Source organism: Trichechus manatus, unplaced genomic scaffold, assembly GCF_000243295.1.
Source record: "Trichechus manatus latirostris isolate Lorelei unplaced genomic scaffold, TriManLat1.0 scaffold00057, whole genome shotgun sequence".
In the NCBI taxonomy this organism is placed as follows: Eukaryota; Metazoa; Chordata; class Mammalia; order Sirenia; family Trichechidae; genus Trichechus; species Trichechus manatus.
Window position 1 is genome coordinate 5498533 of NW_004443993.1, and position 27992 is coordinate 5526524.

The 27992-nt window shown below is 54.9% G+C and overlaps 1 protein-coding gene across 2 annotated transcripts in view; it reads left to right on the top strand.

Moving 5' to 3' along the window:
- Window positions 1-625: 625 nt before the first annotated feature.
- Window positions 626-27992, top strand: part of PNPLA6 (patatin like phospholipase domain containing 6) — a 28267-nt gene continuing 900 nt past the window's right edge. Inside the window, exons 1-31 of one of the 2 annotated variants that reach the window (XM_023733231.1) lie at window positions 626-944; window positions 1111-1193; window positions 1355-1452; window positions 3176-3316; window positions 3403-3562; window positions 6285-6365; window positions 6711-6839; window positions 7802-7882; window positions 7965-8127; window positions 9165-9248; window positions 9937-10046; window positions 10178-10345; window positions 10432-10509; window positions 15164-15369; window positions 15602-15733; window positions 15808-15931; window positions 16214-16327; window positions 16449-16524; window positions 19144-19287; window positions 19764-19827; window positions 20075-20243; window positions 20412-20594; window positions 20841-20959; window positions 21116-21272; window positions 21637-21753; window positions 21841-21910; window positions 22337-22453; window positions 25321-25622; window positions 26700-26816; window positions 27305-27401; window positions 27515-27624. In XM_023733231.1, the coding sequence (XP_023588999.1) occupies window positions 713-944; window positions 1111-1193; window positions 1355-1452; window positions 3176-3316; window positions 3403-3562; window positions 6285-6365; window positions 6711-6839; window positions 7802-7882; window positions 7965-8127; window positions 9165-9248; window positions 9937-10046; window positions 10178-10345; window positions 10432-10509; window positions 15164-15369; window positions 15602-15733; window positions 15808-15931; window positions 16214-16327; window positions 16449-16524; window positions 19144-19287; window positions 19764-19827; window positions 20075-20243; window positions 20412-20594; window positions 20841-20959; window positions 21116-21272; window positions 21637-21753; window positions 21841-21910; window positions 22337-22453; window positions 25321-25622; window positions 26700-26816; window positions 27305-27401; window positions 27515-27624 (4026 nt within the window). In that variant the 5' untranslated portion in view covers window positions 626-712. The remainder of the gene's footprint in view (window positions 945-1110; window positions 1194-1354; window positions 1453-3175; window positions 3317-3402; window positions 3563-6284; window positions 6366-6710; window positions 6840-7801; window positions 7883-7964; window positions 8128-9164; window positions 9249-9936; window positions 10047-10177; window positions 10346-10431; window positions 10510-15163; window positions 15370-15601; window positions 15734-15807; window positions 15932-16213; window positions 16328-16448; window positions 16525-19143; window positions 19288-19763; window positions 19828-20074; window positions 20244-20411; window positions 20595-20840; window positions 20960-21115; window positions 21273-21636; window positions 21754-21840; window positions 21911-22336; window positions 22454-25320; window positions 25623-26699; window positions 26817-27304; window positions 27402-27514; window positions 27625-27992) is intronic. The other variant, XM_004378384.2, reaches the window with a different exon arrangement.

Here is a 27992-nt window from a genome sequence, read left to right on the forward strand (position 1 = left end):
GGCGTCCTGTCTTCTCAGGAGGTGCGGCCGAGGGGCCGGTTGGTCTGGATTGAACAATCTCGCAGGGCACAGACCCGGGAGGGACCGATTAGGAGGGGCCGGAGGGAGCGCGTGAGGGCGGTGTCCTGCGGGGCCCCGCGCGTGGGCAGCTGGTAGTGGATGTCCAAATGCCCTTGCTCCCAGGGCGGGATTGGACGGGCGGGGCGTCTGGTCCGGCCGGTGCGTGGGTGAAGGAGCCAGGCAGCCAGCGGACCCGCCTCACCCCCTGCCCGGACCCCGACGTCGATTTGACCGGCCCCACTGTTCCTCAGCGTCCCTCTAGCCATACCTGCCCGCCAGCAAGGCCTCCGGGCCGAGGGGACGCAGGAGGCGGGGCTTGTGCTAAGGGGCGGGGCTTCTGGAGGTGGGCCCAGAGTGACGGGCCCCGCATGGGCTCCTTCTGCTCCTTCGTTCCTCAGGACTCCGGGCTACCATTCTTGCCGACCAGCTTGAAGCAGCTGATGGACGCCCCGCTGCAAACAGGAATGGTGCAGGTTGTGAATGTGCAGTGCGGCGGGGACTACAACTCCCGGCATACTCAGCGCGGGTTATCGCGAGAAAGAGGCTGCATGTGTTAAGGCCGAACTACTCTTCCCGGCTTGCACCGCGGGCCGCCAAGCCGCAGGGAGGAGTCGCGCCCCCGGGGGGGAAGCAGCACCGGGCCATTCCGCAGATGGGGACACCGAGGCCCGAGATGGCTGCGACCTCCCTGGGGGCGGAGGGAGGGGAGTGGGATGGGGCCCAGGGCGCGCTGGCCCCCAGGGAGGGCTCTGCCGAGCGGCCATGCAATGCGCAGCCAGTGCCGTTCGTCCCTCAGGTGCTGGGCGTGATGATCGGGGCCGGAGTCGCGGTGCTGGTCACGGCGGTGCTCATCCTCCTGCTGGTGCGGAGGCTGCGAGTGCCGAGTGAGGACCTGGAAGGCCCCTTGGGGAGGTGGCGGGGTGGGGAGCTGAAATTCTTGGGTCTCTGGGGCAGTAGAGATGGGATTTGCTGGGATCTGCCTACCGCCTTCCCCCCTCGGGCCTCGTAGAGTCTGCGCGGAGCTGAGTCCACCTCCCTACCCATCCCCAGAAACCCCAGCCCCGGATGGCCCCCGTTATCGATTCCGGAAGAGGGACAAAGTGCTTTTCTATGGCCGGAAGATTATGCGGAAGGTGAGTTAGGACCCCTGGGGTGGCACTGACCACAGTGAGGCCCTGCCTCTTCCGTAGTTACACCTCCCCGTGGACCTTACCCCACTTGATCAAGGACCGCTAGATTTCACAGTCTGAACTGACAGTTGACCAATTTCCCCCACTTCCCTTTACCCTCCCAGGTGTCACAGTCCACTTCTTCCTTGGTGGACACCTCAGTCTCCACCACTTCCCGGCCACGCATGAAGAAGAAACTTAAGATGCTCAACATTGCTAAGAAGTAAGGCTGTGCTGGGCATGCCTGGGACCAAGAGCTATGCTAGGGGCTTCCTGAGTGATCAGCCCACACCAAAGGGTGTGCTTCAGGGTTCTTTTGACGGCAAGGTCTGTCTGGAGTGTTTCCACATGGAAGGGACCTCTCAGGACTATTTTCTGAAGGGCTATGTCAGCTCCCCACACTAGACCGGCTGTCTCTAGGGTCTCTTCCCTGAGGGCCATCTCAGTGGTATTCCCCTTCCACAGGGGAGGTAGGGACTATCTCAGAAATGTTTTCATATATATGTGGGGTCTTTGTAAAGGCCATTTCATGGGTCTCCCCACAAGAGAGAATTTATCATAGGGTACCTTACTGGGGTCATCTCAGGTGTCTATGACGTCCAGCCTCTGTCCTCCAGAGGTTGTCCCAGCAGTCACTGCATCAGAAGGCATCTCTTTTCATCACCTACCTTGTGGTTCTTCCCACACTAGGGAGGCTATCTCAGGGGTTTCTGTTGCCCAGGAGCTGTCACAAGCATCTTCTTGGGCCAGAAACATAGGAAGAACATTTCAGGGGTCCCAGTCATCAGCAACGGGTCTCTAAGGGCTCTCCAGGGATCTTTGTAAATTGGAGATGGCTCTGGGTTCTCCTCACACCATGGGGTCTACAGGAAGGTCTGTCTCAGGGATTTCTTCACCTAGAGGGTCACCCAGGGGTCTCTGATCAACAAGGCACTATTACAGGTCTTTCTATGACTTGGACAGGAAGACTATCTCTAGGTTCTCCATGATGAGTTGAAGAACTGTATCTCAGATCTCCCCACATCGTGAGAGCCATCTCCAGTGTCTGCACACCCTTGAGAAGCTACTCTGATGTCTTTGCGACTGTTAGAGGGCTATCTCAGAGCCTTCTATGGTCTGAGGAAGGGCCTTCCCAAGGATCTTCCTGACCGGAAGAGGAGCTATATCTGGATTTCTCCATATCGTGGAGATTATCTCAGGGGTCTGTCTGCTCATACTAGAGAGTCTATCTCAGGAATCTGGTGACCAGTGGAGGGGCTATCTCAGTAATCACTGGGACTTGAGGGGAAGGGCTCTTCCAGGTCCATGATTAGCAGAGAGGCTATGTTTGGACTCTCCGTGTATAATGAGGGCTATCTCAAGGTCTCGATGACCATCAAAGAGGCAATCTCAGGGTTCTCTGAGGCCTGGGAGGAAGGGCTATCTCAGGCATCTTTATGAAGAGCAAAGAAACTATGTTTGGGGTCTCCTCATATCACGGAAGGTATCTCAGGGTCTGCCTCCACTAGGCAGGCTATCTCAGGAATCTAGTCTGTGACTACCGGAAGGACTATCTCAGGGGTCCCAATCAGCAGAGGTGCTATATCTGGGGTCTGCCCATATCTTAGAAGCTACGTCAGGACTCTGCCTCCCTCGAGGGTCTATCTCAGGGACCTGTGATCAGGGCGTTATGTCAGGGCTCAGCAAACTTTTTTTGTAAAAGGCCGGATAGTAAGTATCTTGGGCTTTGCAGGCCACACAGGCTCTGTCACGAGTATTTCAATCTGTTGTCTTAGGATGAAAGCAGCCATAGATGATACACAAATTAATGAGCATGGCTGTGTGCCAAGAAAACTTTATGTACAAAAATTAGTGGTAGGCTAGAGTTGTCCTGCAAGCCATCGTTTGCTGAACCCTGCTCTATACGACCCCTCCCCTGCCCCCTCCCACCCTTCTCCTGCTACCAGGATCCTGCGCATCCAGAAAGAAGCACCAACGCTGCAGCGGAAGGAGCCCCCACCCGCTGTGCTGGAGGCCGACCTGACAGAGGGCGACCTGGCCAACTCCCACCTGCCCTCAGAGGTGCTCTACATGCTCAAGAACGTCCGGTTAGTATTGGGGCCAGGCGGGCAGGGGCAGGCTGCAGGGCTGGGCCCACCTGACCTCCAGCCTCCTTTGCCCTCCCATCCTGCAGGGTGCTGGGCCACTTTGAGAAGCCGCTTTTCCTGGAGCTCTGCCGGCACATGGTCTTCCAGCGGCTCAACCAGGGGGACTATGTCTTCCGGCCGGGCCAGCCTGATGCCAGCATCTATGTGGTGCAGGATGGGGTGGTGGAGCTCTGCCTGCCTGGACCTGTGAGTGGACTGCCCAAGGTGGCACTGCAGGGTGGCCAGTGGGGGTGGCAATGGGGATGGTCCATGGTACAGCCATTGTCAGATCCACGGGGTCAGGGATGTGGTTTATTTTTGTATACCATCAGCATTTGCACATTTTAATTTATTTTTCATCCTAATATATATATATGTGTGTGTGTATATATGTATATGTGCGTGTGTGTATATATATATGTATATATATATGTATTTTTTTTTCTCTTAATATTTTTTTTTGTTTTTGATGAAGGTTTATCCAACAACTTAGGTTCCCATTCAACAATTTCTACGCAGATGTTCAGTGACATTGGTTACATTCTTCACAATGCATGAACATTCTCAATATTTCTGTTCTGGTTATTCTGTTTCCATTAATCTAGCTTTGCTGCCTTCTTACACTCTCATCTTTGTTTGAAAGTAATTGTTGACCATTTGAAGCCCTGGTGGCACAGTAGTTAAAGGCTTGGCTGCTAACCAGAAGGCAGGCAGTTCAAATCTACCAGCAGCTCCTTGGAAACCCTATGGGCCAGTTCTACTCTGTCCTATAGGGTCGCTATGAGTCAGAATCGACTCGACAGCAATGAGTTTAGTTTGGTTTTTCACAGTCGACCGTTTGGTATATACAGTCATGCATCACTTGATGTCCACACTACGTTCTGTGAAACAGGACGTTATGTGATTTGGACGTTGTACAAACACCGTATCGTATAAGGCAGTCCCTGGCTTACGAATGTCTGTCTTACGTACAACCCGTAGTTATGAACTTTTGGGACCACGGACCTCTATGCAGTTGGATGTTGCCCGAACAGATGTTGTGCAGCTCATGACTATATGTATTTCAATTGATAAGAATATACAAGGAGTCCCTGCGTGGTACAGATGGTTTACCCCTCAACTGTTAGCCAAAAGTTTGGCATTTGAGTCCACCAAGCCAGAAATGTCTTGGAAGAAAGGTCTGACAGTCGACTTCTGGAAGGTCACAGCCTTGAAAACCCTGTGGAGCACAGTAGAACTGCACAGATAGGGTGCCCACGAGTTGAACTGGCTCGATGACAAATAACGACAAGAACAAGAACATACATAACAAAATATTTGCCATTTCAACAGTTTTTACACGTGTAAGTCAGTGACACCAATTACGTTCTTTATGTTGTACAACCAGTCACTCTCCTTTTCTGACTTATTCCACCACCACTAACAGAAACTCAGTGCTCCTTGCACAGTAGCTCCCCTTCCCGCCTCCCTCCCACTCCTGGTGACCACTAATGAGCTTTGGTTTCTGTATAGTTTCTGTTTCATACAGGTGAGATCACAGAGTGAGGTCATGGTCCTTTTGTGATTGACTTATTTCTGCTCAGCTTAATGCTTTCAAGGTGCTTCCACACTGTTCAACATTTTATTTTAACTTAAGACGCATAAAATGTGTGTTCCTTAACTCATCATTTGATGTCTGGTCAAGATCTTTGTTTTCCAGTCAAGTATTTGCTTTTGGAGTTCTTTGCCTCTCTTGCACACCCCAGCTGCTATCGAGTTGACTCTGACTCATGGCAACCCTACACATGTCAAAGCAGAACTATGCTCCATAGGGTTTTTAGTGGCTGAGTTTTTGGAAGTAGATACCGGGCGTTTTTTCCGAGGCATCTCTGGGTGGACTTGAACTACCAACCTTTTGGTTAGCGGCCAAGCACATTCACCATTTGCACCACCGAGGGACTCTTTCTTGTACCAGGCACGCCATAAAATGCCATCTATGAATTTTAGTGTTTACTTCTTTAAATTGGAATACAAATTTAAAAGAAACTTGGGAAATAATCTCAGTGTGGAATCCTTCTAGAGTTTTTCTACTTTCCCACCACCTTTTTTTTTTTTTAAATATACATATAATAGACTATTTTTTTGAGCCGTTTTAGGTTTACAGAAAAATTGTGCAGAAAGTACAGAGAATTCCCATATACCTCCTTTTCCTCTGCATAGTTTCTATTAACATCTTGTATTTTTGTGGTACATTTATTACAGTTAATGAACCAGTATTGAAACATTATCATTAACTAGAGTCCGTAGTTTTTATTAGGGTTCATTCTTTGTGTTGTATAGTCCTACGAGTTTTGACAAACACACATCATTGTATTAGGTATCTAGTGCTGCTGTAACAGAAATACCTCAGGTGGACGGCTGTAAGAACAGGAATTGATTTTCTCACAGTTCTGGAGGCTAGAAGTTTGAATTCAGGGCATGGCTTTAGGGGGATGTCAGTCCTTGTCTATTTCAGCTTCCAGTAGCTGGGGCAATCTTTGGCATTCCTGGGCTTGTAGATGTGTCTGTTTCCATTGCCTGCCCTCCTGTGTGCCTCTGTGTCTGTCCTGCTCTTTTTATAACTCAAAAGGGATTAGGTTTAGGACCCACCCTGCACTGGTAACATAACAAAAAGCCCCTATTTCCAGTTCCTATTCACAGGTACAGGGGTGAGGACTTGTACATATTTTGAGGGGGCACAATTCAGTAACAGTCATATATCAGGGTTGGTGAGATGCATGGTCCAGAGGCAGTCGAATGGGTAACCCGGGGCATTGGGTGGGCCGCAGGGCCAGTGGTTAGAGTTAGTGATAGACAGGAAGGGGTGCTGATTGGATGTTCTGTGGGTTCCCGGGTGGGATGTGTATCATCAGGTTGGGGCCCTCACCGGTTAGTGGCCCCTGTGTCTCAGGATGGGAAGGAGTGTGTGGTGAAAGAAGTGGTCCCTGGAGACAGTGTCAACAGTCTTCTGAGCATCCTGGATGTCATCACCGTGAGTGACCAGGCGGGAGTGCTTGGGCGTGAGGACACACTCTGAGGACAGTGTTGGGGGGTGGGGGTGGGGGGCGGTTACCAGGCTTGTTTCCAGGGCTGGGCCTGGGCATAAGTCGTGAAAGGCCTGGAGCAGGAATGTAGCCAGAGCTGGGAGGTCGTGAAAGGCCTGGAGCAGGAATGTAGCCAGAGCTGGGAGGTCGTCATCCCAGGAACCCCAGTGTCTGATATGCCCCTGAACCTGCGGGTGGTCCTTAAAGGGACAGACCTCAGGAGGGTAGAGGGACAGCAAGGGCCTCCCGGAGCCAGAGTCGCAGCCCCTGACCGTAAGCCCACCTGCCCCCAGGGTCACCAGCATCCACAGCGCACAGTGTCTGCCCGGGCTGCCAGAGACTCCACGGTGCTGCGGCTGCCGGTGGAGGCCTTCTCTGCCGTCTTTACTAAGTACCCCGAGAGCCTGGTGCGGGTTGTGCAGGTCAGCGGGCCTTCCACCCCCAACCCCATGCCCATAGCCGCCCATCCCAGCCACCGCAGGGTAACCATCTGCCTCCACGCTTGTGCTTATCTGTCCTGAGCAGTCAGGCTTCCTGGCCCCGCCCCTGGCTCGGCCTACTAGCTGCCGCCTGGCCCCATTTTCTCCTGCGACTGCGAGGATATGATTTCCTCTGGGCTCTATCCCAAGTGCCGCCTTTGCTCTGGCGCCGCCCCTCACTGCTCCCAATCTTGGCTCCGCCCATGTCTTTCTTCCCATCTGTGACCCCACCACTCTTAATCCTTTGTCCCAAATTTCACTATGGGGAGCTGCTCTGTTCTTGTTCTCTGTAGCTCACTCCCTTGATCCCTGGCCTTGCCCCTGCTGGCAACCCTTTTGACTCCAGCCGTCACCTGGACCCCACCCTCTTCTGTTCCCTCCCCCGACCACGCCCTCTCCTGTTCCCTCCGACGACCTCACCCTTTCCTGGTCCCTCCCCTGACCACGCCCTCTCCTGGCCCCTCCCCGACCACGCCCTCTCCTGGCCCCTCCCCTGACCCCACCCTTTCCTGGCCCCGCCCCCGACCACGCCCTCTCCTGTTCTCTCCCCCGACCCACCCTCCACTGACCCGACCCTCTCCTGTTCCCTCCCAGGCCCCACTCTCTCCTGGCCCCTCCCCTGACCCCACCCTTCCTGGCCCCTCCCCGACCCCGCCCTCTCCTGGCCCCTCCCCGACCCCGCCCTCTCCTGGCCCCTCCCCTGACCCCACTCTCCTGGCCCCTGCCCGACCTCACCCTTTCCTGTCCCCTCCACTGACCCTACCCTCTCCTGTTCCCTCCCCTGACCCCACCCTTTCCTGCCCCCTCCCCTGACCCTACCCTCTCCCGGCCCCTCCCCTGATCTCACCCTCTCCCGGTCCCTCTCCTGACCCCCGCCCTCTCCTGGCCCCTATCTCTCCTTGCAGATCATCATGGTGCGTCTGCAGAGGGTCACGTTCCTGGCACTTCACAACTACCTGGGCCTGACCAATGAGCTTTTCAGCCACGTGAGTTGGGGGCAAGCCCAGGGGGCTGAGGGAGTCCCTGTGATTCCTGGGCCAGTGCCACAGGCTTGTTCTATGCCCCCAGGAGATCCAGCCACTCCGACTTTTCCCCAGCCCTGGCCTCCCGGCCCGCACCAGCCCCATACGTGGCTCCAAGCGAGTGGTCAGCACCTCGACTAGTGAGGAGCTGAGGGAAACCCCTGGCCGGCCGCCTGACCCCACTGGGGCCCCACTGCCTGGGCCTGCAGGTACCCAACACTGACCCATGCCTGGCCCCCAGGTATCCAGTCTCCCAGGAACCCCAGCCTCACCCCCAGTCCCCTTGACATCCCCTTTCTGAGTTCCCCAGAGGACCCAGCCTGATCCCTGCTAGCCCCCCAGGTTGCCCTAGCCCCAGCTAGGTACCCAGTTCTGATCCATCTGGCCCCCCAGGGACCCCTCACTCGAGCTGGACATTCAGTTCTAACCCCTGTCTGACCCCCAGGGGCCCCTAGCCCCAGCTGGGCACCTAGTCCTGGCCCCTGTCTCGCCCCCATGGACCCCCACCCCCAACTGGAAACCCAGTTCTGACACCTGTCTGGCCCCCATGGACCCCTATCCCCAGCTGGAAACCCAGTTCTGATTTCTGTCTGGCCCCCATGGACCCCTATCCCCAGCTGGAAACCCAGTTCTGACCTTGTCTGGCCCCCAGGGACCCATAACCCCAGCTGGGCACCCAGTTCTTTTATTTATTTTTTATTGTTGTAGTTCAAATGAAGTTTACATTTCAATTTAGTCTCCCATACAAAAATTTATGCATACATTGTTATGTGATCCTAATTACTCTACCTTTACTGTGACAGCACATTTCTCTTTTCCACTGTTGACTCCCCATGTCCATTCAACCAGCTCCCCTGCCTTCCCATCTCACCCCTCTCTGCCTTCCCATCTCACCTCCGGACAGAAGTTGCCCGTTTAGTCTCTTGTATCTACTTGAGCTAAGACGCACACTCCTCACGAGTATCACCTTATGTCCAGTCCAATCCCTGTCTGAAGAGTTGGCCTCGGAAACTGTTGTAGTTCTGGGCTGGTAGAAAATCTGGGGTGGGCACCCAGTTCTGACCCCTGTCTGGCCCCCTGGGGACTTCAGCACTCTAGACTCACTGGAATCTCTGTTCCTAGCCCCTACTCCCTGGGGACTCCAAGCTGACCCCTGTCCAGGCCCCCCTCAGCTCCCCACACCTTAATCCTAGCTCTAGACCGAGTGGTTCTGAAGGGCTGGGGCCTGAACACAAGTCTCCCCCAGGGGACCCAGTGAAGCCCACCTCCCTGGAAGCGCCCTCGGCCCCCCTGCTGAGCCGCTGCATCTCCATGCCTGTGGACATCTCAGGTTCGGAGCACTGGGCCTGTGGGCTGGGGGCGCAGGCCATTGAGCTTCTGGGTTTGAATCCAGACTCCACTGCCTATGAGACTTGGCTTTCTTATCTGTGAAATGGGAAAAAATGACAGTACTTTCTTAGGTGCTTTTTGTGGGTACCCACTGAGATGGGTCTCTCCCACCTGGGGTAAGGGATTCTGAGGGAGAGTGCAGTCATGGATTAGTCATGTCTGCCATGGATGGGGCACTTGGCACACAGATGGCGGCTGGCCTTTTGTAGTTGTTGTTAGCTGCCATTGCGTCGGCCCCCAACTTAGGATGACCCCATACACAGTGCAACAAAATGCTGTCCAGTCCTGCCCCATACTTATGATCGGTTGCAGACGGGATTGTTGTGGTCCATAGTGTTTTCACTGGCTCATTTTCAGAAGTAGATCACCAGGCCTTTCTGCCTAGTCCATCTTAGTCTGGAAGCTCTGCTGAAACCTGTTTAGCATCACAGCAACATGCAACCCTTCACTGACAGACAGGTGGTGGCCGCACATGAGGTGCATTGGCTGGGAATGGAACCCGGGCCTCCCTCATGGGAGGCAAGAATTCCACCACTGAGCCACCACTGCCCCCAAGTGGCTCGTCTTAGACTGTAGTGATAAGCACCTTTGTTTTTATTGCGCTTATATTACCCACTGCCCACCCACAGTCTTGCAGGGTGGCCCCCGCTCGGACTTCGACATGGCGTATGAGCGTGGCCGGATCTCTGTGTCCCTGCAGGAAGAGGCCTCAGGGGGGCCCCAGGCAGCTCCCGCTCGGGTACAGCCCTACCTTTTTCTCCCCTCCCTGACTCAAGTCCCCTCCCTGGCCTGGAGGTGGCCCAGCCAAGGGTGGAGCCCCCGGAGCAGGGTGCTTGGGGAGCTGGAAGTCACAGGTCTTACCCCATGCAGACCCCCACTCAGGAGCCCCGGGAACAGCCAGCAGGCGCCTGCGAGTACAGCTACTGCGAGGATGAGTCAGCCACTGGCGGCTGCCCCTTTGGGCCCTACCAAGGCCGCCAGACGAGCAGCATCATTGAGGCCGCCAAGCGGGAGCTGGCCAAGCTGATGCGCATTGAGGTGGGCAGCCAGAGTGCGGGGGCTGAGGGACGTGGTGGGGCAGGGGAGGCCTGGCCGGGCCCATCTCAACCACGCTTCCTCTGCAGGACCCCTCTCTTCTGAACAGCCGGGTCTTACTGCATCACGCCAAAGCTGGCACCATCATTGCTCGCCAGGGGGACCAGGTGAGGCTGACCACTAACCTCTAACCACGTGACTCTGAGCCAGGAGCTCACGCTCTGCCCTCTAATCCCGTACCTCTGATCCTATGACTGACAGCTCCCCTCCCTGGCATGTATTCTATGATTTCCAACCCCTGACCCTTGGATCCTAAGACCCCAGCCCTCCTACTCTATGTTGTCTGGACCTATCAACCTTGAAACTTTCCCCTAGGATCTCTCTTACCTGTCCTGACCCTACCTGTAACTTCTGTTGTCTGGCCTTTCAATCCTGACGTTCTACCTCCTACCTGCATCCTTGTGCACCTGCAGGGCTAGGTGCTCAGTAAACGTGTATCTGCACCAGAGGCTGTGGGGGGCTTTGGCAGCACCCAGGAGCTGTAGGAAATTGTATCCTACTCACTGCCATGCTCGTATGGGGAAACTGAGACCCACAGAGGGGAACTGGCCTGGGCTTGGTCCCACTGGTGGGAAATGCCAGAGGGTGTGTTCTGGAATGAGATGGGGCAGAGAGCTGAAACCCTGACTTATCGTGTGACCTTGGGAAAATTACTTAGAAATTTCCCAACTTTCTCATCTGTGAAATTAGGGTGATAGTAATACCTACCCACTAAGATTGCTCTTTGGATTAAAGAGGAAATACTCAGTTCTGAGATGCTTACAGTTTGAAAGGGTGAAAGGCCTAAGTGGTGTCAACCGTTAACACGCTTGGCTGCTAACTGAAAGGTTGGTGGTTTGAATCCACCCAGAGGTGCCTCAGAAGAAAGGCCTGGTGATCTACTTCCAAAAGGTCACAGTTATAAAAACCCTATAGAGCAGTTCTACTCTGCACACATGGGGTTGCTCTGAGTCAGAATCAACTCAGTGGCAACTGGTTGGATCCCTGGGTGGTGCGAATGGTTAAGCACTTGACTTCTAATTGAAAGGTTGGAGGTTTGAACTTACCTACAGGCACCTCAGAAGAAAGGCTTGGCAATCTGTTTCCTAAAGGTCACAATCATGAAAACCCTATGGAGCAGTTCTACTCTGCATACATGGGGTCACTGTGAGTCAGGATTGACTCGACAGCAACTAGTTAGGAGTCCTTGGGTGGCGCAAACAGTTAAGTGCTTGACTTCTAACTGAAAGGTTGTCAGTTCAAACCTACCCAGAGGCACCTCGGAAGAAAGACCTGGCAATCTGCATCTGAAAGGATCACAGCCATGAAGATCTTACTCTGCAATACATGGAGTGGCCAGGAGTTGGAATCAACTCAATGGCAACCTTTTTTGGGGTTGGGGCTTTGTTGGGCTTTGGATGGGTTTGTACGATTGATGGAGAAGTAATCTTTCTAGAACTCTCTGGGTAGTTTCAGTTCCTTACTTATAAAGGGGTGGATCAGAGAGGTGTGTGGCTGGGCAGACACACTAGACAGGAGGGAAGGATCTTTTAACAAGCACCTACTATGTCCCAGGGTGCTGGTAGCGCAGTGGTTAAGTGTTTGGCTGCTAACCAAAAGGTCAGCAGTTCAAATCCAGCAGCTACTTCTTGGAAACCCAATGGGATGGTTTTTTTCTGTCCTATAGGGTTGCTGTGAGTTGGAATCGACTTGATGGCAATGAGTTTACTATGTCCTAGGCCTTGTGCTGCCTGCTCTGGAGGCAAGAAAAACCAACATGGACCTGCTCTAGGGACACTTGACAGTTCTGTGAGGGAGAAGACATTAACTCAAGTGACCACACAAATCCTTGTAAAGTCATATGCTCTTAGCCCCATGAAGGAGATGTTCTCGGCCCTACAGAGTCTGGCTTCAACAGGGCAGTGTCTCTGAGGAAGTGACTGAACCCCAGCTAAAAAGGAAAGATGGGGAGGAATTGAGTAGGTACAGAGGGAGCAAAGGGCATTCTAGGCAGAGAACAGCTGGTGCAAATGTCCTGTGGCAGGAAGAAACATGTTGCTCTCCAGGAAATGAAGTCAATAGGCTGGAGTGGAACAAATGAAGGGCAGCAAAGACGATGTTTTTTGGGGGTTAACAACTTTATAGAGATGTAATTCACATACCCATTTAAAGTATACAATTTATTGGGTTTTAGTATATTCACAGAGGAGCCCTAGTGGCGCCATGTTTAAGCACTTTGCTGCTAATAGCAAGGTCAGCAGTTTGAACTCACCCAGCAGCTGAAAAAAGACCTAGCGATCTCCTGTAAAGATTACAGCCAAGGAAACCCTATGGGGCAGTTCTACTCTGTCATATGGGGTCGCTATGAGTTGGAATAGACTTGCTGGCACACAACAGTATATTCACATAGAGTTGTGCAACTACCGCTATCAATTTTAGAACATTTCATAACCTTGAAAGGAAAGGCACTACCCTTTAGCTATCACCCCCCAGCAGCCCCTCTGTTACCCATAGCCCTGTTGTTGTTAGGTGCCGCCGAGTCAGTTCCGACTCATAGTGACCCTATGTAGAACAGAATGAAACACTGCCTGGTCCTGCGCCATCCTCACAATCATTGTTACGCTTGAGCCCACTGTTGCAGCCACTGTGTCAGTCCATCTCGTTGAGGGTCTTCTTTTTTGCTGACCCTCTACTTTACCAAGCGTGATGTCCTTCCCCAGGGACTGGTCCCTCCTGATAACAGGTCCAAAGTATGTAAGACAAAGTCTCGCCATCTTTGCTTCTGAGGAGCATTCTGGCTGTACTTCTTCCAAGACAGATTTGTTTGTTCTTCTGGCAGTCTATGGTATATTCAGTATTCTTCACCAACATTGTAATTCAAAGGCATCAACTCTTCTTGGGTCTTCCTCATTCACTGTCCAGCTTTTGCATTCATATGAGGGGACTGAAAACACCATGGCTTGGGTCAGGCGCACCTTAGTCCTCATAGCCCTAAGCAACCGTTGGTCTGCTTTGTGTCTTCATAGATTTGTCTGTTCTGGTCATTTCATATAAATGGAATCATATACCATGTAGTCTTTTGTGCCTAGCTTTTTCACACAGCATGTTTGCAAGGTTCATCCATGTTGTAGCATGTAGTGTACTTCATTCCTTTTTAAGGCTGAATAATATTCTGTTGTAGGGATAGACCACATTTTGTTTACCCATTTATCAGTTGGTGGATATTTGAGTTGGCTGTGTCCACCTTTTGGCAATTATGAATAATGCTGCTATGAACATTCATGTGCAAATTTTTTGTGCAAGCATATGTTTTCATTTCTCTTGGGTGTATACCTAAGAGTCAAATTGCTGGGTCAAATGGTAACTCTATGTTGAACTTTTTGAAGAACTGCCAGACTGTTTTTCCAAAGTGGCTGCACCAGTTTACCTTCCCACCATCAGTGTATGAGGGTTCTGACCTCTCCACGCTGTTGATACCAATTATTATCTGACTCTGATTGTAGCCGTCTTAGTGAATGGGAAGTGGTATTTCATCGCCATTTTGACTTCAATTTCCCTGCGGGCTAATGGCATTGAGCATCTTTTAATGTGCCTATTGGCTATCTGTATGCCTGCTTTGAAGAAATGGCTGTTTAGATCCTTTACCCATTTTTAAATTGGGTTATTTGCCTTTTTATGATTGAGTTGTAAGAGTTCTTTATATATTGTAGATACAAGTCCCTTGTCAGTTATACGGCTTGTAAATATTTTCTCCCATTCTGTGGGTTGTCTCTTCATTGTCTTCATAGTGTCCTTTGATGCACAAAAGTTTTTTAATTTTGAGGAAGTACAATTTATCTACTGTGAAACCTGTGAGCTGGAACTTGACAGACAGGGCTGCTTGTTTTTCTGGATCTTGCAAGTTTTCCACCTTTGATAGGGTCTTGCCACTTTTCTATTGCTCTTTTTAGTGGAAAGTATTTGAGTTTTTCTTCTGTGACAGGTTACCGCCTTACACAGGTTCTGGCTTTCACAGGTTCTACTGTATTTTTTTTCTTTTGTTGCTTGTGCTTTGGGTATCATATCTAAGAATCCATTGCCAATTCAAGGTCAGTCATGAAGATTTACTTCTCTGTATTCTTCTAAGAGTTTTATAGTTCTAGCTCTTCCCGTTGGGTCTTCGATCAATTTTGAGTTAACTTTTGTACATAGTGTGAGGTTTAAGAGTCCACCTTCATTCATTTGCATGTGGCTATCCAGTTGTCCCAGCACCAGCAAAGAGGATTTCAGCTTAGCCAGACCCCTGTGAAACCAGTCCTTGCAGCCTCATGCTATATTGAAAAGAATTCTTAGGCCTTCCTCAGGGCTCAGAGTTTGGTGATCCATTAGCAATGTCTGCCCTGGATGCTGAATCACCACCACCACCAGTTACCATCCAGTCCATTCCAACTCATGATGATCCCATGTGTATCAGAGTAGAACTGTGCTCCCTAGGGTATTCAATGGCTGAATTTTTAGAAGTAGATCACCAGGCCTTCCTTCTGAGGCACCCCTGGGGGGACTGGAACCTCCAACCTTTTGGTTAGCAGCCTAGCAAGTTAACAGTTGCCGAATGGCCATATATATGTATATACATGCGCTGCTCAGCTCAGAGATAGCCACAGCCTCCATTTCTTCCCTCAACCTTTCTTTCTTCATCCTTTCCTTCTTTAACCTTTCCTATGGCGCGCATGGGCTGGGGTTTGGCTGGGAGTGGCTGCTGCCCCTTGCTGTGTGCTCAGCTCCTGGCCACTGCGCCCACAGGACGTGAGCCTGCACTTCGTGCTCTGGGGCTGCCTGCATGTCTACCAGCGCATGATCGACAAGGCAGAGGACGTGTGCCTGTTCGTGGCACAGCCCGGGGAGTTGGTGGGGCAGCTGGCCGTGCTCACGGGCGAGCCCCTCATCTTCACACTGCGTGCCCAACGCGACTGCACCTTCCTGCGCATCTCCAAGTCCGACTTTTATGAGTACGACCGGGCCCTGGGTCGGGATGGGTATGGCGGGGGAAAGGCTGCGATCCCATCCCTCGGCCTCATTTCCTGGAGGAGCAGAGGGAGCCCCAGGTCTGGGCGACCCAGTGCTCTTCTAGGGCAATATTCAGCTCTCTTGTCCCACTTGCAGGCCATCAACCACCCACCCCACTCCCACCTGGCCATTCTAGGATGCCACCGGCCCATGCACTCCTTCTCTCCCCCGCAGGATCATGCGTGCGCAGCCCAGTGTGGTACTGAGCGCTGCGCACACGGTGGCCGCGAGGATGTCGCCCTTCGTGCGCCAGATGGACTTCGCCATTGATTGGACTGCAGTGGAGGCGGGACGCGCGTTGTACAGGTGCAGCCTGTCCCACCTCACCCTCTGCCGGCGCAGGCCTAGCCGGACCGTGCCTGACCTGTCCCCTACCCCAGGCAGGGCGACCGCTCCGACTGCACCTACATCGTGCTCAATGGGCGGCTGCGTAGTGTCATCCAGCGTGGCAGCGGCAAGAAGGAGCTGGTGGGCGAGTACGGCCGCGGGGACCTCATCGGCGTGGTGAGCGCGGCCCGCCCATTGACCCTTGACCCCACCCAGTCCAGCCCTCCTGTTTCCATTCCAGGAGGGGGCACCCTCACGGGGAGATGAGCGTGGTCTCGGACTCTGCCCCTAGACCTCTCCATCTTCTAGTCATGGCTCCCTGTACTCCCCGTCCCCGGAGCCCTAATGGGCGGCGAGGTCTGACTCCCTCCACCCCCGTCTCAGGGACTCTCTGGGGCCCCGCGCCGTCTCCTGTACTCCCGCCCCAGGGAGCCCTGGTAATGCCCGCGGCCCTTACAGGTGGAGGCGCTGACCCGGCAGCCACGCGCAACGACGGTGCATGCGGTACGAGACACGGAGTTAGCCAAGCTCCCCGAGGGCACTTTGGGTCACATCAAGCGGCGGTACCCACAGGTGTGAAGTGGGCGGGACTCCTATGGAGGGCGGGGCCTACAGGTAGGGGCGGGGCCCAAGTACCTAGTTGAAGAGGAAAAGACAGGACAAGTATAGTTACTTCTGCCTCCAATGCCCCTAGGTCGTGACCCGCCTCATCCATTTGCTGAGCCAGAAAATTCTTGGGAATTTGCAGCAGCTACAGGGACCCTTCCCAGGTGAGAGCGGGCCGCCCCCCTCCGCCTCCTTTTATGGTGGCAGATGTAGTCTGAAGCCCTGATCTTGCTGGGAGGGGAGACGTAAATCCAGGGCATGCTGGGAAACGGAGTCCCGCGTTAATCCGCGCTATGGGCGGGGTCTGAGCGGAGGTGGGATCCGAGTTCCATTGCATGCTGGGGGTTGGAGTTCATGCTCTTCGGCCTGCTGGGAAACGGAGTAGTAGACTCATGCTTGTTAATGGAGTCTAGAGGATCAATAAAGAGCTTTGGGGCTGTGCCTAAGCCGCTGGACTGCTAACCAAAAGGTCGGCTGTTTGAGCCCACCCAGTAGCCCCGCAGGGGAAAAAAGACCTGGCGATCTGCTTCCATAAAGATTACAGCCTAGAAAACCGTATGGGGCAGCTCTGCTCTGTCACGTGCGGCTGCGATGAGTTGGAATCGACGATGACACCTAACAACAGGATCAGTGGTGCTGGGGGGCGGGGCCTTAGGTTGGTTCTGGATGCCAGGGCTTGCCAGGGGATACGGTCCACATCCTGAACGTACTGGGAAAGGAGTCCTGGACCAGAATATACTGGGAAATGGAGTCCGTGGGGGGTGGGGCCTGGGTCTGGAGCCCCGAGCACATTGACTAGTGCTTCCTGAAGTCACAGGCATGCTAGGGGTGGAGTCCAGGGCCCAGTGCCCGCTGGGAGGTGTGGCTCCCTCTGCCAGCGCTTGCTGGGAAGTGTGGGAACCGTGGCCCGGGGTAAACTGGGAGATGGAGCTGGTTTTGAGAAGTACTGAACGTGGCCCTGAAGCTTGGGTGGAACCAAAGGCTTCTTTCTGATCGGTTCTAGATTACGATGGCCGACCCTGGACCAGCCCAGTAACCCCTATGCTATGCTCCTTTCTTCCCCAGGATCCCCTGGGGTGGGGGCAGGGTCAGTTGCAGGATGCGGCCAAGCATCACTCCCCCACCCCCACCCCCACTCCCCCCAACCCCCTCTTCCCAGGACAGCTGTTTTTTACCCAGTCTCCCGTTAAGCATGCAAATGCCTGCTCACTGCCACTCAGCCGCACAGGCCACCTTCTGGGGCAGCTTTGGGGGCTGGAGGCGTACATCCGTCACACCCCTGAGGGCCTTTCTAGTGATGCTCTACAGAAGAGCAAATTTCCAACGAGCAGCTGCTCCGTGCTGGGCACGGGTGGGAATGAACAAGACAGATAAGTTCTAGAGGGGTTTACATCCTGGAGGGTAAGGCGTAATTATAAAAACCCATAGGTCAGACAGCGGTGCGCTCGGTGAAGGAAACAAAACAGTGTCTTGAGAGAGCGTAACCTGTGCAGGGAGGGAGGCTTTTCTGAGGACAGTGAGCTAAGACTTGATAAATGAGAGGGGGCCCGACGATGAGGAGAAATAAAGGCACACAGGGCTTGGTGGTTTTGGGGCAGTGCGGGAGAGTAAGGGAAGCTGTGAGTTGGAGCCGGGGCAGTTCAGGTAAGGGCCATGGAAGGCTTTTGAATTTACTCAGACTGTTACGGGAAGCAGTTGGAGGGTTTTAAACAGGGTGTTTTTTGTGGGTTTTTTTTTTTTTATACGCTCCTATAGTAGAATACGTATCGCACAAAATTTACCGTTTTAACCATTTGAAAGCATATAATCCAGTGGTATTAAGTACAGTCGCAATGTTGTGCAACTGTCGCCACTACCTAGTTCCAGAACATTTTCATCCCCCGAAAAGGAAACTTTGTAGCCATTAGCAGTCACTCCCTATTCCTCCCTCCCCCCAGCCCCTGGCAACCACTAATCGGCTTTCTGTTTCTGTGGATTAAGCTGGGCATTTTAAAAAGTGCTTTTTGGCTGCTCTGTGGAGAGAGAGAACAGTGAGGAGATGGGGGCTGATGGCTTGCTCAAGGGCATTGGCAAAGAAGAAAAGAAGCAATAGATAAAGGGTAAATTAACTTCTACCTAGTTTTGTGCTCAAGGAGCCCTGGTGGCACCGTGGTTAAGCGCTCAGCTGCTCACCAAAAGGTTAGTGGTTTGAACCCACCAGCTGCTCCGAGGGAGAAAAGACGTGGCGATCTGCTTCCGTAAAGATTACACACTGCCGTCACAAGATTCCAACTCATAGCGACCCTATAGGACAGAGTAGAGCTGCCCCCTAGGGTTTCTAAGGCTGTAATCTTTAGGGGTTCAAACCACTGACCTTTCGGGTAGCAGCCAAGTGCTTTAACCACTGCGCCTCCAGGACTCCCTGTAAAGATTACAGCCTTGGAAACCCTAGGGGGCAGTTCTTCTCTGTCCTGTAGGGTCACTATAAGTTGGAATCCACTGATCGGCAACGGGTTGGTTTTGTGCTCAAGGCCAGGATGGAGCCACGGCACAGTGGAGAATCTAAATGCTCATAGCCTTGCTCGGAAAATTGTAGGGAAATGCCTCTGAGGACATAGGGCCAAAGCGGAAAGTTGGATGGCAGGAAGGTCTTATCAAGAGAGGGGACCGTGTAGGTCCAGGTCTGAGGTGGTGGCCTTCACCGTGGCTGCCTGAAGGCCTGTGGGGCTGGGGTTTCTATGGAGGACGGTCCGCTTCTCCGGACACAAAGCTGCACAGCAGAGCTCATCCATCGGGTCTCTCAGCAGGCTCAGGGCTGGGCGTTCCCCCGCACTCGGAGCTCACCAACCCAGCCAGCAACCTGGCCACTGTGGCGGTCCTGCCTGTGTGTGCTGAGGTGCCCATGGTGGCCTTCACGTTGGAGCTACAGCATGCCTTGCAAGCCATTGGTCAGTGGGGAAAGGGGTGTGGATGAGGGCGGGCATCAATCACGGAGGCTGGCCATTGGTCACTGGGGGAAAAGGCGTGGGCGAGGGTGGGACATCAGCCATGGAGCCTGGCCATCGGCCAGTGGAGGAAGGGGTGTGGGTAAGGGAGGGGCATCAGCCATGGAGGCTGGCCATTGGTCAATGGGGGAAGGGGTGTGGGTGAGGGAGGGGCATCAGTTATGGAGGCTGGCCATTGGTTTGGAGGGACGGGTGTGGGTGAAGGCAGGGCACTGGTCATAGGAGCTGGCCATTGGTCAATGGGGACAGGGGTTATATAGTTATAGGTCAGTGAGTGGAGATGCTTGGGTGGGTCATTGGTCTGTGGGTGGTGGGGTAGAGCAGGGCCCCAGGCCATGAAGTGAGATGCCGTATTTTGGGAGGGCCCCTCATCTATGTTGGACTTGGCTCCTAACCCCGTTTTCCTTCCCTATCCCCAGGCCCCACACTCCTCCTCAACAGTGACATCATCCGGGCCCGTCTGGGGGCCTCTGCGCTGGATAGGTGTGTGTTTGGGGAACGGAGGGGAAGTGGGGAGGGTGACGAGGATTTGGAGCCTAGGATCCATTGCGATTTGGGTTTGAGTTTTGGGCTGTGACTCAAGAAGCACGCACCCTGCCCGTCTGGCCAGTGAGCACAGACATCCATTGTGGGGGCCGGGTGTCTCAGCGCCCCCAGCAATGTTAAGACATGGCTTCTGGGCAACGAGCAATCCAGCCAAGCCTCGGAGTGACACTCCCCCACCCCCCAGCATCCAGGAGTTCCGGCTTTCCGGGTGGCTGGCCCAGCAGGAGGACGCGCACCGCATCGTGCTCTACCAGACGGACGCGTCGCTGACGCCCTGGACCGTGCGCTGCCTGCGCCAGGCCGACTGCATCCTCATCGTGGGACTGGGCGACCAGGAGCCCACTCTCGGCCAGGTCCGGAGGCCTCGCACAGGGACCCCACCCCAGGACCCCGCCCCTGCCCTCCCATGCCTGTGCCCAGCCAAGTGCACCGTCACTGTAGTGCTGGACCACCAGGGGCCCAGCTCAACCAGGTGGGGGACAAGGGCCACAACTGGTGACCTCCGCCCCCGCTTCCCTCAGCTGGAGCAGATGCTGGAGAACACAGCCGTGCGCGCCCTCAAGCAGCTCGTCCTGTTGCACCGGGAGGAGGGTCCGGGCCCCACGCGCACCGTCGAGTGGCTCAACATGCGCAGCTGGTGCTCAGGACACCTGCACCTGCGCTGCCCGCGCCGCCTCTTCTCCCGCCGCAGCCCGGCCAAGCTGGTGAGGGGCAGGGCGTGGAGGGGCCTCTGCACTTCCAGGGCGTGCCCACTGGGGTGTAGCTAAGAGGCCCCCTGTGATTGGCCCTTCCGGGGCGTGTCCATTGTGGGCGCGATTTAGAGGCCCGCGATTGGGAGGGCCTGGAGGAGATGGGCCGGCGGACGATCTGGATGTGGCTGGGGGATCCGTGGCCCTACCTTCCGTACCCCTGTCCTATTCTCATGAGTGGTGGTCCCCCCTCTATTCCAGCACGAGCTCTACGACAAGGTGTTCTCGCGGCGCGCGGACCGCCACAGCGACTTCTCCCGCCTGGCGCGGGTGCTCACTGGAAACACCATCGCCTTAGTGCTGGGCGGGGGCGGGGCCAGGTGAGGGCGGGGCCAGGTTGTCTGGAGGTGGAGCCTGCTTGTGGGTTGGGGCCAGGGGCGGGGCTGGCGCTTGTTCTTTGGCTGTGGGGGAGGGGGGCCAAGGGGCGCTCCTTGGGGCGGGCGGGCCAAGTGGGTCACTGGGTCACCTCCCCCCAGGGGCTGCTCACACATCGGGGTGCTGAAGGCATTAGAGGAGGCGGGGGTGCCGGTCGATCTGGTGGGCGGTACATCCATCGGTTCCTTCATCGGGGCCCTGTATGCGGAGGAGCGCAGCGCCAGCCGTACTAAGCAGCGGGCTCGGGAGTGGGCCAAGGTGTGTGTGAGGGGAGGGACCCTTGTGACTCCTGTGACTCCACCCTAAGTGGCTTTGCATGGTGACCCTTGCTGACGTAACCATGAGCTCCACTCAGCTCCTTGTGGTACCGTGCATCCTATTAGAGACAGCCATGACTTTTCTGGGACCTTGGATGACTCCTCTGGGACATCCTGGTTGATGACCCTCGTCCCCAGCTTCAGTAGAGCAATTGGAACCCTTAGTGACAACCTTGTTAGTGGTCCTGGGTGAATCCTATTTGATTCTTAGTGGCCACCTCTTCATTCTTGGATGTTCCTTGCTTCCCTTGGATTGGCAGCCCTAGGTGAGTCCTAATTGACCCCAGCTGGCCCCTTGCCCCTAGAGCATGACTTCAGTGCTGGAGCCCGTGTTGGACCTCACGTACCCCGTCACCTCCATGTTCACGGGGTCAGCCTTCAACCGAAGCATCCATCGCGTCTTCCAGGATAAGCAGATTGAGGTGTGCCCCCACCCCACCCCTCCCTCCAGCTCAAGTCCCCATTCCTCTCCCAGTCCCAGCCACCCCACTTTGTCCCTGGCCTTGTAGGACCTGTGGCTGCCGTACTTCAACGTGACAACAGATATCACTGCCTCGGCCATGCGTGTCCACAAAGACGGTGGGTGCCCCCCCTTCCAGCCCCCGACGACCGCTGTGGCTACATGGAACACAGGGGGGTGGAGTGGGGTGGACAGCCGAGCACCTGGGATGTTAACACACGTGACCATCCACCCCAGCCTGATATGCTGACCACTAACCACTAATGCCTGAGAGGCCCCAGGTATGTCTGCCCTTGGGAGAGGGAGCCTGGGGACGAGGCGGGCACCTCAACCGCTCACGCCGTCCCTGCAGGCTGCGTGTGGCGCTACGTCCGGGCCAGCGCCTCCTACTACCCCTACCTGTTCCCACTCTGCGATCCCAAGGACAGGCACCTGCTTGTGGACGGGTGCTACATTAACAACATGCCAGGTCAGCGAGCTGGCCAGGCTCTGAGCGTGGCTGAGCGTGGCTGTGTGTGTCTGTGTCTGTGTGTCCCACCGGGCAGGCTCCCTGTGGCGGTATGTGCGTGCCAGCATGACACTCTCGGGCTACCTGCCCCCTCTGTGCGACCCGAAGGATGGGCATCTGCTCATGGACGGCGGCTACATCAACAACCTACCAGGCAAGTGGCTGTCTGCACAGACACACGGATGCACGCAGACACAGACGGGAGGATACACACATGGGCAGACTTGTGTGTACATGCAACTACAGATATACACCCCCACACATACACACTCACGTGCACAAGCAGACACACAGGTGTGCCCAAGGACAGGAACATGTGTAGTTGAAAAGCACACTCATATGCACATGTGCTGCTTTAGACACAAACGAGCGCACAAACACATGCACACACAGACACATCTGCACACGCAGACACGCCCACACACACACATCTACACACACAGATGCATGCACACACAGACACATCTACAGACACGCCCGCACACACAAACACATCTACACACACAGATGCATGTACACAGACACATCTACACACACAGATGCGTGCACACGTAGACACGCCCGCACACAGACACATCTACACACACAGATGCGTGCACACGTAGACACGCCCGCACACACAAACACATCTACACACAGACATATCTACACACACAGACACGCCCGCACACACAGACACATCTACACACACAGACATGCCCGCACACACAAACACATTTACACACACAGATGCATGCACACGCAGACACGCCCGCACACAGACACATCTACACACACAGATGCATGTACACACAGACATGCCTGCACACACAGACATGCCCGCACACACAAACACATCTACACACGCAGATGCGTGCACACGCAGACGTGCCCGCACACAGACACAGCTACACGTGCAGACACGCCCGCACGCAGACACATCTACACACACACATGCGTGCACACACAGACACACCTGCACACACACACACACACACACAGATGCATGCACACACAGACGTGTGCACACAGAGACACGCCTGCATGCGCAGACACACACCTGCACGCACAGACACGCCTGCATGCAGACACCTGCACACAGAGATGCATGGACACACAGCTAGGTCTGTGCAGACAAAACAGACCCGTTTACGTGTGCACACCAGGTACACGTGCTCACGTGTGCATTCTCTCAGTTGCATGTATGTAGGGTCCACCTACACCTGTGCACACAGCCACACATGCATAGAGGAGCACATGCACTGATGAGCTGGGCTGTATGTCCACGCTCACTCCAGGTCCATTCACACTTACCCCATGTGCTCCCTCAAATGTACACGTGTGTACACACGCAGATGGGATGGGGCGCATGCTGACTTTGCATGTGCTGATGAGATCTGGGCAGCTATGCATGTTTGGCTTGGGGTAGTGTTAAAATGTCACATACCCAGAAGTGTGCATGCACAAGTAGACCCATGACTAGCTACACACATGCCCATGTTACCTTAGGTCAGGAGTTGGCAAAGTATGGCTCCGAAGGCCAAATCCAGCCCCCCACCTATTTTTGTAAATAAACTTTTATTGGGATGCAGCCGTGCCCGTTCGTCTACAGGCTGCTTCTGTGCTACATGAGTAGAGCTGAGTAGTTGAGACAGAGGCCAGGTGGCCCAGAAGGCCAAAGACGTTTACTCTCTGGGCCTTTTACAGAGAAAGCTTGCCAACTCCTGCCACAGGTGCTCTGTACAGATACATACAGTGACAGAAGCACACGTACCTGGGCAGGTGTGTGCAAAGCCACAGGTAGATGGGCACACGTGGACACATAGGAACACACAGACACTGATCTAAGTACAGGTGGGCTGAAATGCATACAGACAGGCCCAGGTATGTATTGCAGACACTAGGCACAGCCAGGACGTCCATGTCCACAGACACACAGCCTGGCACATAGACTCGGACGGGAGTTGTGCACCGGAGAGGACATGTGGAGGTGCACACAGACACGTGGACATGGGCATGTGTGTCCCAAACACAGACAACGCTCACGAGGGACGCAGGGGCAAAGGCTGACGGAGACTGGAGCTTCTTGTGGGCTGGGCCTGGTGACAGGATCCTGGCCCAGGCCTCCTGAGACTCACTGAGGGACCCTTGCTGGGGCCCTTGGACCCCTGGCCATACAACCTCCTCCCTGGGTCCTCCCCCGACCCTGCCCTGCCTCTGCCTCCCTGTCTGCCAGCTGCCCCTCGTCTCAGCTCTGAGGTCCCTCTCCCCACCTGCCTTCTGTCTCCTCCCACTGCTCTGGCTCCTGCTGTCTCTCTCTCACCCGGCTCTGGCTCCTGCTCTGTCTCACCCGGCTCTGGCTCCTGCTGTCTCTCTCTCACCTGGCTCTGGCTCCTGCTCTGTCTCACCCGGCTCTGGTTTCTGCCCTGTCTCTTGCTCTGTCTCACCCAGCTCTGGCTCCTGCTGTCTCTCTCTCACCCGGCTCTGGCTCCTGCTCTGTCTCTTGCTCTGTCTTACCTGGCTCTGGCTCCTGCTGTCTCTCTCTCACCCGGCTCTGGCTCCTGCTCTGTCTCACCCGGCTCTGGCTCCTGCTCTGTCTCACCCGGCTCTGGCTCCTGCTATCTCTCTCTCACCCGGCTCTGGCTCCTGGCGTCTCCGCTCCCAGGTCTCCCTCTCTGTGTCTGTTTGCTCACGTCTTGGTCCTCTGTGCCTCTGGCTTTGTGTTCCGACTCCGCTGCGTGCCTGACTCTGTCTCTCTGGTTCCCTGGTGTTGCTTCTCTTTGTCCTTCCACATCTCTGTCCCCGTGTGTCTGATCTGCCCCTCTGTCCCCATCTCCCCCATCTCTCTGGCCCTGGGTCCCTCACCCAAAGAGCCCCATCACCTGACCCCGTCCCCTTGTCTTCATTCCTGTGGCATTTATATGACGACGTGTGTTGCGCACGTTTCTTTGACCATTTGCATGATGGGTGTTTGTGAGACTGGGTTGAACTTACCGCCCCGGGCTCTGGTGGGAGCAGCCCACTGACCCCCTGGCCCCACAGCGGACATTGCCCGCAGCATGGGCGCCAAGACAGTCATCGCCATTGACGTGGGCAGCCAGGACGAGACAGACCTCAGCACCTACGGGGATAGCCTGTCTGGGTGGTGGCTGCTGTGGAAGCGGCTCAACCCCTGGGCGGACAAGGTCAAGGTCCCAGACATGGCCGAGATCCAGTCCCGCCTGGCCTATGTGTCCTGCGTGCGGCAGCTGGAGGTCGTCAAGTCCAGCTCCTACTGCGAGTACCTGCGCCCGCCCATTGACTGCTTCAAGACCATGGACTTTGGGAAGTTCGACCAGATCTATGTAAGCAGGCGGGCGCGATGTGGTGCTGGTGTCGTGGCTGGGCAAAGCTTTACCAGTTAAAGCCCAGGGCACTGTGGAGGGGAAGCACTCTAAGGCTCCATCTGGGATCTGTGAGAAATAGAACAGATCAATTACTGATGTTTGCAGTAGGCATGGCAGGGGACTGTGACTACATATGTGCTATGTAGGAACTAAGTTTCTGATTGCTAAGCCGTGCTGCCTGAGCACTGTGAAGAGATTTTTGATGCTATTTCTGGGTTGGTAAGAACGAGAGCAGAGATCAATCAGTGATGTTTGCCGCAGGTCTGGGACAGGTCTGGGCGAGGGACGTAGCAATGCATGTATCATGTGCTGCTGATCCTGAAAAATGTGTTGTAGCCTATGCCATTTGAAATTGATTGGCAGATGCTGACCAGATCCTTGAGTAAAAATGTCTAATGCCATCTCTGAGCTCACGGGAAAAGCATGCCGTGATTGATTAGTGATGTCTGCTCTGGGTGTGGGCTATGGCTGTATCTGTAGATGTATTGGAGTTCCTGGGTGGTTCAAATGGTTAACACACTCAGCTGCTAACCAAAAGGTTGGAGGTTCAAGTTCACCCAAAGACAGTTTGGAAGAAAGACCTGACAGTCTACTTCTGAAAAATCAGTCATTGAAAACCCTGTGGAGTACAGTTCTACTCTGATGTACAGGGGGTCACCATGAGTTGGAGCTGACTCAACGGCAACTGACAGCTGGCCAGATGTACTGCATATTTGCAGACCTTGATATAAGCTTTCTTGCACACCACTATCTTCAGTCATTTGGTAGCAGCCCCCTGGCGCACTGCATGGGGCTGGGTGGGAAAGAACATGGAGAGATTGATGTGGCAATGTCTGGCAGGGGCACAGGAAGGGGAGATGTTGGCGAGTGTGCTACATATCATCTGACTCTGAAATAGGTTTTATCTCAAACACCAGCTCCCCCCAAGTGAGCGGGCTGGGGAGGGAGAGTCATAGTGGGGATGCGCAGAGAAGACAAGCGTGGAGAGAGGTGTGGTGAGGCCGCAGGCTTGGCCCCACCCCGTGCTCCCTGCAGGACGTGGGCTACCAGTACGGGAAGACTGTGTTCGGGGCCTGGAGCCGTGGCGACATCATCGAGAAGATGCTCACAGACCGGCGGTCTACCGACCTCAACGAGAGCCGCCGCGCAGACGTAAGCCTGGGATGCTCCCCCGAGGACTGCTCTGACTCCAGAGATACCCCTGTCCCCTCCGGGCCCCCGAGACACCTCCAGGAACCCTTCTGAACTCCTGAGATGTTCCCTTGACTCAATAAAACCCTAAGTCTTCAACCAAACAATTAAACCAATTGTCAGCAAATCAGTTCCAGCTCATGGTGACCCCATGTGTGTCAGAGTAGGACTGTGCTCTGTAAGGTTTTCAGTGCTGATTTTTCAGAAGTAGATCGCCAAGCCTTTCTTCCAAGGCACCTCTGAGTGGGTTCGAACTGCCAACCTTTCATCTAGTGGTTGAGTGCTTAACTGTTTGTACCAGCCAGGGACTCCTAATTCCCTCTGGGCCCCCGCAAGCCCCAGGTGACCCCAGATATCCCTGGGGTTGCGCCAAGCCCTCCGAGATCTCCTCTGAGCCCCCCAGGATCTCCTCTGAACTCCCTAAAAACCTTATTGACACCCCCCTCCAGGTTCTTGCTTTCCCCAGCTCTGGGTTCACTGACCTGGCAGAGATCGTGTCCCGGATCGAACCCCCCACAAGCTACGTTTCCGATGGCTGTGCTGATGGTGAGGGGTTGCGGGGGCCCCAGGGTGGGGGCTAGGCCTAGAGGTGGGGGGCTATGACCGCAGGCGTAAGGCCAGCCCATAGCCCCTCACCGTGCCCTGCTCCCTGATTTCAGGGGAGGAGTCGGACTGCCTGACAGAGTACGAGGAGGATGCAGGCCCTGACTGCTCGCGGGATGAAGGGGGCTCCCCTGAGGGCGCAAGCCCCAGCGTGGCCTCCGAGATGGTGAGAGCTGCTGCCTAGGGCCCCTGCAAGGCCCAGCTGTCGCTTGTGTGGTGAGGCAAGACAGGAATGTGTGCATGTCAGGTGGTGTGTGTGTGATCTTGGGTGGTGGGGCCCTGCCGTGGCTCCCGTGGGCGTGGGGTGATGTTGGGTCACATGTTTGAAGACACATGGAGTAGCACGGTTTGGAACTGAGGGGCTGAGTGATACTCATTGGGTGACGTGCTCCACAGAAGAGACACTGAGTAGAGCACGCTGTGTCGTACGTGACGGGCAGCGGCGCACGCTGTGTCGTACGTGACGGGCGGCGGGGCACGCTGTGTCGTACGTGACGGGCGGCGGCGCACGCTGTGTCGTACGTGACGGGCGGC